General features: G+C 42.7%; 1 protein-coding gene across 2 annotated transcripts in view; it reads right to left on the bottom strand.

Moving 5' to 3' along the window:
- Nucleotides 1-1,802: 1,802 nt before the first annotated feature.
- Nucleotides 1,803-10,047, bottom strand: part of LOC147904411 (inner membrane protein PPF-1, chloroplastic-like) — a 51,188-nt gene continuing 42,943 nt past the window's right edge. The window contains exons 6-11 of one of the 2 annotated variants that reach the window (XM_087386304.1): nt 8,178-8,282; nt 7,904-8,011; nt 7,695-7,798; nt 2,767-2,934; nt 2,509-2,665; nt 1,803-2,369 (exon numbers count right to left, since the gene is read on the bottom strand). In XM_087386304.1, the coding sequence (XP_087242430.1) occupies nt 2,268-2,369; nt 2,509-2,665; nt 2,767-2,934; nt 7,695-7,798; nt 7,904-8,011; nt 8,178-8,282 (744 nt within the window). In that variant the 3' untranslated portion in view covers nt 1,803-2,267. The remainder of the gene's footprint in view (nt 2,370-2,508; nt 2,666-2,766; nt 2,935-7,694; nt 7,799-7,903; nt 8,012-8,177; nt 8,283-10,047) is intronic. The other variant, XM_087386308.1, reaches the window with a different exon arrangement.

The raw sequence follows: 10,047 nt of genomic DNA, 5'->3' as shown, positions 1-10,047 counted from the left end.
CTAAACGAACACTGATCCTATACTAACAACACCACTATTCTAAGTTGGATGCAACCTGGGTGTAGACATGATGATAAAAGGCTAAGCCAATTAAGGACAGAAACTTACAAGATTGGGACTTGTAGTCATAGACTTCAAAGCTTGCATATGTTATGTTATAAAATGGCTTATAAGAGTGGAGTACATATTTGCATTGCTTGCTCACATGTTGGATTAAGCTTCCATGCTATATGACAACATGCTTTTGCCTTCATACATTTACTCATTATGTTGTCTAAATTTTGTGTTAAATTCTCAAAACCTTCCCTTGGTGCCTTGATGTATTGGCTATTGCAAGGTGGTAAAATGTGAGTTACAAACAATAATCCATCACCCCCCTTAGTACATATATTCCTACGAAAGTACATGTCGGTACCTCCCCTGGGTGCTTAAATAGCCACGCTGAGGTGGCCAAGTTTGCTAAAACTATGTCTACTCATATGGTGTTATACTTCTATCTACATATTCATGAATCTAGGGGCTTTCGCTCGCATCACTTTATCTGGTTCACGAACCGGAACTGATAACATTAGGGATTATGTGGGACCATACATGAAGGTGACCTTTTACAATCATGGGCCATGGTGGTAAGGTTTGCTGATCACTTCCTTGCATTAGAGACGAAGTGATCAACCAACCTTACCAATCTTCATCATATGCCCAACCACATACCCTTATCATCACCTCACCTTCCCCATGAAGTACAGGAGCTTAGAATAATGTGGATGTGTACAGCTTGGTCTCAACCCTTTTCTCGCATGCAATGCAATTTCTGAACCTCAACCCCACTCTTGATCAACCCCTTCCATTACTCTTCCCCTTGCCTAACTAAGCCTTCCTCTCACCCAACCTCCCACCACCTCACCCTCGATATCAAATTAAGAGGCTGAGAAACACAAGATGGAGATTAGACAAAGAACACTCAAATACGAGTCCTCTACTACTACTAAATAAACCAATGTTCAAACTCAATGCTTCATGTATAGTAAATTGCCTTCCTCTCCATCCCATTTATTTTGTAACTGACTGTGAAGAAACTTATGGTTAAGCCTTTAAGCAGGCGGAAGCATATGACAAAAGTTAACCAAATGGCTTGTCAGCATGTGTGTAGAGCGCATGTGGTAGGACATGGGTGGGTGTGTCTGAAATGCAGGTTTTAAGGAAAATACCTTACAATGAAAAAGGTCTTAGAACAAGTTCTAAAAGGGACCAGAGAAAGGTGGATACAGCAGATGTTTAGTAAACAATGAGCACTGCAGGAGAAAACGTGTGGATGTGGATGTGGATGTGACTTCAATACCATAGAAAACATTGGGTTACTAATTTTCTTACACCAAGATCACAAAATAGGCAAAATTATTGTTTGATCTTTAACACTTGCTCACATCGACAATGCCATGGATCTGTTGTTCACAAACTCAGTTTGCACTTCCAGTGCTTTACTGCTCATACTCTTTTAAGTGAATTCATTGGGAAGCAAGCCTGTAAACAATTAAGAGGTATCTAGCATTAGGGTAAGATAAGCTGTTGTGCTCTCTCTGCATCATCATGCCACAGCAACTCACGGTCCTATGAATAAATTCAGGTTTTGTTTGCATTTTAGGCGTACAAGCAAATAAAAGATAGGCAAAAATGACACAGGAAAAGGGGCAAGGGGGGGTAGATGGGGATCGATGCACCATGACGTTTGTATCTTTAGTCTTCAGCACAAGAAACAACTGCATGCGTTATCAGTAACAAAGGGGGGAGGGAACATCTATGTGCAATGAGCTTTACCTCTTTATTCTCCAGCCTACCAAACAACTGCATGTATTATTACCAAAGAATATCATGGAGCACAATGCTGATTACTATCTTCTACGATACCCAAGGCTACCAATGCCTAACAATCCAAGATGTTCACGGCCAGGACTATAGTGACATATGCATGAAATTGAGAGTTTCGCCTGTCAGAAACTTTACTATTCATCTGTGCTTTATGAGGCTTAATATCAAGATACTACAAAGAGGCTGTGCTTACAATTGTATGTGCTAGCGACCACAAAAGAAAAATCCTGCACCTGACAGGTTGCTATGAGCTTACGTACCTTCATTCGTACAAGGATAGCATGCCTGGCAAAGATTTTACACTGCAATGAATAAGCGCATCCGTACAAGCTGTCACCATCTCAAGCACTATGTATCAGAACTCAATAGCTCTTAATGATAGACTGATAAAGAAGCTGCAGTTAAGCTGCACGTTTTCTCTTAGAGCGTTTGCTTCTTTTAGATGGAGATGAATCTGTGCCAGCTGCACCGTTCCTCCTGTATATCTCCTCCAATGAATCCTGCTGAAATATAGGGATCAGACACACTTGCAGTAGCAAGGAATTAAACACGTGTATTGTAAGTAAAGTTATAAAATAAGAAAGCCCAATTAAGTAATACCTTTGCAGAAGATATAAAAAAAGAAGCCCAATTAAGTAATACCTTTGCAGAAGCTATGTCCATAGTTTCATCCTCAGTTTCATCATCATCATCTGTGTCATCCTCTGCATCAGTTTCAGGCGATGAAACGTCTGCATGTTTTGCAGCCTCTGCCTGCTCTGCCTTCTTTCGTGCTTCTTCCATCTTGAGCTGTCTAAACCTATCACGATATTCCAGTCCCAAAATATTTTTTTTTAGTGCATCAGAACATAGAACTACGAACAGCTGTAATTTTAATGCAAACATGAATTCAGAAAGCACCTTTCTCCACGACGCTGTTCCTTCAAATCAACTACTGGTGATGGAGAAGAGCGTATTGCTTGTCCTGCACTTATGATATCACGTCCATCCTTACTCATGGGAGGTTTGGCTCCACCCAACTTCCGCAGCCATACTTGTTGCCCCGTACTTAAGATATTATTTGTCAACCTTTGAAATATACAAAAAGGCATAACAGTCCTATCAGTATTACCACTCTGAGACTTCTTCCAAGAGATGACTTTTTTTCCTGGGGAAAAGAACTTCTATTGAGATGACTTGGGACCACCAATGGCTTTTTATACTTGTTGTCCTGTAAATTAGATATTCTCTGTTAACATTGGGAATATACAAAAAAGAATAACAGCCCTATCGGTATTTCCACTATCTATTGCAGTACATTACACACTATCAAACACCCCCCCCCCCCCCCCCTCTCTCTCTGTCTGCCTGCATGCATGCATCCGATTCCCTTCCAAATGCCATTAGTACATGAACTGAGCTTTACTCAAGTATTAAGTAGGTGTGGAATCCACATTAGAGACTCAGATCTCCATGTTGGTCGTAGAGCACCAAATGTTCGAGACTAGTGTGAATTGTGCCAAGCAGTTTCACAGAAAAGTTGGTACTAGTGAAGGACTCAAGTGGCAAAAGTATAACATTGAAGATGGTTGTGTACTAATCAGACTAGCGTGTTTCCTAGATTGAGAGGAATTATTCGCCAATAATATCATGGTACTCCAAGTGTCAAACAACCCGGTTTTTAGAAGACCTATGTTCTTCTAAAGAGAATTATTTTGGCTTGGTATGAGTAACGTCATCCAAGATTATTTAATTGGATAAAGCACAATGTCTCAAGTCAGATGGGTTGTTTCATCCATTAGAGATCCCATCTATGATCTGAAGAAAGGAAAAGTATCTCTATGGATTTTATTGTTGGATACCCAAGACTCAAAGAAGCCAAAACTGTGTGTGGTACTCAGAGAAGCCACAACTGTATGTGGTAATGATGGAATATTTAACCTAAATGGGTCATTCTACGCCAATCAAAGAAACTATGAAAACTTATGGATTAGTAAGATTGTAAGATGGAGTTTTCAAGTTATAGGGGCTACAAGTTGGTACTATAGTGACAGTGATAGTAAAATGGAGAGACAATTTTGAAGGGCTCTTGTCAATATATTGAAAACCAGTACGAATATGAGCAATCTGATTATTCACAATCACATGGTCGGACAAAAAGAGTCGATCAAACTTCAAAAAATATGCTAGGAGAGTATGAGGGTAAAAGGTTATAAACTTGGAAACAGTATCTTCTAATTCTAGGATTTGCATATGACAATTTTAAAAAAGCAGCAACAAGCTATAGTTTGTTTCTGTAATTTCAATCACGAGCATCCGTATCTGTAGGGCGTGACAAGGAAAAGGTACAAGCTGCCAAGGACTTTCTAAAAAATATGAAGCAAATGTAAAACATGCCTTCTTTGAAAAAAAAGAAGTTAAAACAGCGTTAAAAGGTCTCAAGAGAGAGCTAAAAGTTGTGAATCCACATAGAAGAAAAATCGACTTTCATGAAGGTGAGAAAGTCTATTGTAACAGAGTCTTCCGAACCCTAAAGATAGGTGAGTGTCCTAAATTGACTCCACAATATTTATTACTGTGAATCATTCATCCCGTATTTAAGTTATCCAGCTTAAAGGAATAGCTACTTGAAAGTGACATTCTGGTGGGGGAAAAGATTCTCATTTGATTAATCCTCCAGCTCTCCACGTGAACCAAAAAGATTCTTTATGTCATAGAAAAATTAAGTTGTAATAAATAATTCAAGTGGAAGGATTGTTGGTGTTATGCTCTAGCCGGGATAGCATGACCTCGGATAGATCGGTGGGCATTTTCTCTTAGATGACCAACTTTTGTAATAGTTAATGTGCGTAATTGAAATGGTCAAGAGAAGTAACTGCCAAGGTCCTAGGTGAGGGCAGAATGGCATTGACTAGATAGTTCTGAGTGCTAAGGCCTAGGTGCACCTAAATGTGCAATAATGCCAAGGGGCAAGTGGTTTTTAATGTGCCCCAAGAGAGGGGTAAAAAAAGGTGCACCAAGTGGAGAGGCTAAAATGTTGACATTTGGCAAGGAGAACTATCTAGGGAAATGAGGGTCTCATGGATAAACATGAATGAAATAACACATGTATCGGACGATCTACTATCCACGAGAATTTGGCTGGGTGGAACAATCGTATGCCATTGCCTGTGAGTTGTATCCACGTAGGGAATAGAGCTTCGTAAATTAGAGATAGAGTATATAACAGTTGGTATCAGAGCTCAAGGCAAGGAAGAGATCATGGGAAGAGCGACGAGCTAGGTGAGGCGTTGACGAAGAGATCGACGGAAAGCTGACGTGCTGAATGGGAAAATGGCCACCGTGGCCTACGAAGGCTGTGCGTGAGAAAGAAGCGTGGCTATAGTTGTGGGCAGAGAAGAATCGATTTCAAGATCGATGAAGTAGTGAGAGGTGACGCGGGTCAATACAAGCAGGTCGATGGAAGCCCGTGAGGCGCTGTGCGATGGCCTGGGAGAAGAGATCGACGCGATGTGCATACTCGTCGGTGAAGGCGTTACGTCAATTAATAGCCGCATATCTGATCTGCAGAAGCACCGCCTGCGAGGCATTCTAAGGCCTCTGCACAACCTATTTGGAAGGGACTTCGAAGGGGAACTGTATGTCTGAGAAGAGCAGCCGGGATCGTTGCAAAACAACCGGAGAGCCCTTTCTTTCCATGCAGTTATTTCTGTACCGTAGAAAAGAAAAAAAAAAAAACCCAGGAAAGCAGAACAGAGTGAAGGGTGTATATATTGGTTATTTGGCTTTTAGAAAAGAAAAAAAAAAAAAACCCCCCCCCCCCATCTTCCATTGTGGAACTATGGAGGCAAAAGGGCAGAATTCAAGGGTGAATCCTAGTGAGTCTAGAGTGCGGTCTACACAACAGATGTCACATCATGCAGCACCTACATTGATTGGTAGGATTTCGATATTAGAGGATGCTTTACAGTAGACTATGAACCAGCAGCTTCAAGTGAATGCTGGTCAAAATGAGATCAGGGAGATGGTGCAAGCCTTGCCGGCTAGACCGTCTAGAATTGATAAGGGCAAAGCTCCAGTAGAGCTAGAGCCTAGTATACATTCCTTAGAGCGCGCAAGGGTCAAAGTGCCTAATATCGTTAATTATAGACCGGAGAAGTACGCTGGTCGGATGACCGAGCGCAGCTCTGATGTGATCGAGGTTTGGTTACACAAGTGGGAAGAAGCCTTCGCCATTTGTGAAATTAGATCCGATCTAAAGAAAATCCGCGAGGCCACACACTTGTTTATTGAGGCAGCGGACAGATGGTGGATAAAGCAACAGAAGGATCAAGTTGCTCCAACCACCAGGGAAGGGTTTAAAGCTGAATTCAAGAAACACTTTCTCCCACCTGATGAAGAATCCCGAGCTTGGGATGCTTATATCATCTAGGTCCAAGGTTACATGTAAGATCTATGTCTATGAGCAAGACTAGGCACAAAGCACTAAGATATAACTTAGCACATGCAATAGAGAAACATAATGACTCTCAGTAGCAGCCATTACTATAATCTTCCATAAACATGATGGCTTTGACCTTAATGGAGGTTGTCCTTGAAAGATGATATACCTTTTTCCATTGAAACATCACACATCCCTTTGCACTTCTCAGAATTCGGGATCATGGTCATACTTCTCCTCTAAGAAAATGAACTTTTGAACCTTATGATAGTGACCCACATGCATACATACATTAGGCTCTATCACGCATAGCACAGCCAAGATTATGTGATATATTTATCAGCTTCACTAGCAGCCCATGGTCAGTGTAGAAATAAATACATATACACATAATTCTTCATATGAAGTCTATACCAAAGCTCCAATAGTTCAGGGAGAAGGCTTAGTGATAGTAATAACATATACATACCGAAGAACATATCACATCAAGTGAGGACCATTGGAAAGAGAAGATAAGAACGGAAAACAAGAAAAAAAAAGGAGGGGGGGAGGAGGGGGAAGAGAAGAGGAACTTTGTCGCAACATTCTGAACCCTAAACACATAATTATTTTTTAAACAGTGTGTCGATAGGGGATGGCACAAAGGTTCCTGAAAGAAAAGTGCTTTATCACGAGGAGGACATTTTACATCATAGCATTATGCAAACACTCCTTATAGGGAGTATATGAAGCAGGACGAACAGGTGCATGGACTGTGGATTTTATTTTAATTTTTTTGGGGGGGGAGGGAGGGAGAGAGAGAGAAGCTGACTTGATTCCAATTGTCAATATCAGGGAGGCTGTGATAGTTACAGTGAGGTACATCAGTGAGTGTTTGAGATTGTGTGTGCCTGAATGTGGTGAGAAGAAGAGTGAGGGTCACTATGGGAATAAGGGAAGAGAGAAGGGGGGGGGGGGGTATTGCAATTGTCAATATCAGGGAGGCTGTGATAGTTACAGTGAGGTACATGAGTGAGTGTGTGAGATTGTGCGTGCCTGAATGTGGTGAGAAGAAGAGTGAGGGTCACTATGGGAATAAGGAAAGAGAGGGGGGGGGATTGGGGGCCGGGTGGATGGCCATGTGTTAGAGGAGAGTCTTTTTGGGCACTGAGGATGTCATACTGTATTTCTTTAACAATCTCCCCCCCCCCCTCCCCCCCTGAAAAAAACAAAACAAAAACTTATAACATCCTCAGTACCCAAGAAGACTCTCCTTTGGAACACCTCTGCACCTGCTCCGTCCCCCCCCCCCCAAACACGCACAACCACCTTCCCCCTTTGCCCTTTAAAAAGGGTTTTAAAAAACACCTGCTAGCTCAGCCACACACATTTGTTCTACATTCAACATCCAGGTGCACAAGGAAGTTACCAGTATAAGCTGAGGCCTGATGGTACTGACAGCGAAAAGTAACCTATCATCAATGGAAGAAACTTCAATATGACCTGACTGTTCTTCTGGTTGGGATCATCTGACTGGAAATAAATTGAAAGTTCATCTTTAGAATTGTAACTGATATCATATTAATGCAGTGTAGTAGAAAACTCTTATCAAGGTAAGACCTTTGAATATGACCTTACCTGTGGAGTTTGCATCATTTGCATTGAGACATACTGGGAAAGTATCAGTAGCAGTGGCAATACCAGGTAGGCAATAGTATCACTCCAGCCTAGTGGTGGATGGCCATCCTACAAAATAGAGGTTGCAAGAGTCATATATGGCAGCCTCAAAGCCACACGAGCTGCATCTTACAAAAGCTCAGATTCTTCATCATCTTCTTTTATTGAGAAAAAAGCACAAGTATAATTCCAGGTGGCAAGAATCTTTCATAAATAGGCCAAAGAGATAACTTACAACAAAAGGAAAGAGCCATGAGATTCCACTTCCACTTTGGCGTTCTGCTATGGTAGTTGGTCCAGCTAAGGATGGAATCCAAAAAAAGCCTTCAGTTAGGAGACCCTGGGACCCAAACAACAAGCCAAAAGACTGAGTTAAAATTTTCTATTAAACTGACATTATGCAGTTCCTGCGGCAACCAAGGGCATAACGACAGCTCTCTCTCTCTCTCTCTCTCTCTCTCTCTCTCTCTCTCCCCCCCCCCCCTTTCCAGTATAGCATTGACACGCCTTTTCCCCCCCTCCTGTCTCATGAGGTCAACCAGGTCATTCATGAGGATCTTTTGTAGCCACACACTTTCAGGACACGGTTGGGACTGAGCAAACTTCCAGTGAAGCTCAGCTTCTACACGGATCATTGTTTACATGTCACATCAGAGGGATTTATCGACCCACCAGGATATACATAGATCCACCTACCCCACTCACTGAGGATCTCTATTGGGCAGTTTCACGTCTCGTCACATAGACTTGCATAGAGAGTGGCAGGGCTGAGGGTTTGCCCAAGGAGAGGCGCATATGCACATTATGTGACACACAGGAGATTGAGTCAGAGGAGCACTTCATTTTCAGGTACCCAGTATACTATAAGATTCGAGGACACTTCTACCTAGAGAGTTCTCTGAAGGAACGATGGTATATTTGCGAATTCCCAAGGAATCCAAGAGCCTAAGTACTGGTTTGGTTCCGAAGTTATCCCCCAGATACTGTGGTCCGTTCAAGGTCATTAAAAGAATTGGACTACTTGCATAACGACTAGAATTGCCTCCTGATGTTAAAGTACATCCAGTATTTCATGTCAGTAGACTGAAAGAAGTATTGGGTGCGGATGATCAACTTGTTTCTCCTCAAGAAATAATAGAAGTTACAGATTTGACTTTTATTCCACACGAACCTGAGTGTATTCTTGAATTTCGTGAAAGACACATTCGTAATAGAACTATCACGGAATACAAGATCAAGTGGAAGGATCGTGTTGAGGAGGATGCAACATGGGAGACATTACAGAACCTCCAGAGGACATTCCCGGGTTTTTTAACGAACTCAAGAGTGAGTTCTTAGAGGAGGGGAAGTATGTCATGTGCACGGATTGGTATCCGACGTGTATTGGGAACACAAGACTAGCTCAGGTAGACTGGGGAGGCTTAGAGCTAGGAAGGCTTGATTCTCGGGTTGAGTGGCAAGGGTACAAACCAGTTAGAGGTCTTCGCTATTTTTGGCGCTTGGGGCCCGAGTCTATATAAGGGGCCCAGAGGTTCAGTTCTCAGGGAGCCGATGGAAGCAAGTTTCGTTCCCAGGTGCTAGGTCTGATCCTAGATTGAGTCGCGGATGTGCGCCTGCATCATAGCGTAGCCCAAGGCCCAGTAGCAAATCCCAGGGTTCAGAGCGCCACCTGGTGGTATGGGACACTAGGTTGGTTAGGATCTGGTTGGGAGTTCATGCCAGTAGCTCAACTCGTGGCTCGGAGGGGACATCTCATGATTCGAGATCACATCTCGTAGATGTCATGGTTGGGTGGTGAGCAGCCTGCTCAATTTCCTCATGTTGGTGTGTTCTTGTGTTTGCTTGCAGATCAGAGGTTTCAGGAGTGCTGGGGATGTGTTAGCCAGGAAGGGGTCTGCCAGTCGGTTTTTGCAGTAGGCCTTGGGGCCTATAAAAGGAGAGGCCTTGGGCCTCACATATCATTTCAACAGCTCAGCCATCAGAGGAGCAGCAGGAGCAGCTACACTCACACCCTCAGACCTACATCCAAGAGGCAGAGGAGACTAGGAGTTGCTGCAGACAGAGTTCATCTAGGGCTGGACCTTGGCTGTCTTCTAGGGCAGCAA

This window comes from Dipteris shenzhenensis, chromosome 2, assembly GCF_047967505.1.
Source record: "Dipteris shenzhenensis isolate YYH24624 ecotype China chromosome 2, Dip_SZ_1.0, whole genome shotgun sequence".
In the NCBI taxonomy this organism is placed as follows: Eukaryota; Viridiplantae; Streptophyta; class Polypodiopsida; order Gleicheniales; family Dipteridaceae; genus Dipteris; species Dipteris shenzhenensis.
This window is presented reverse-complemented; position numbering and strand designations above follow the sequence as displayed.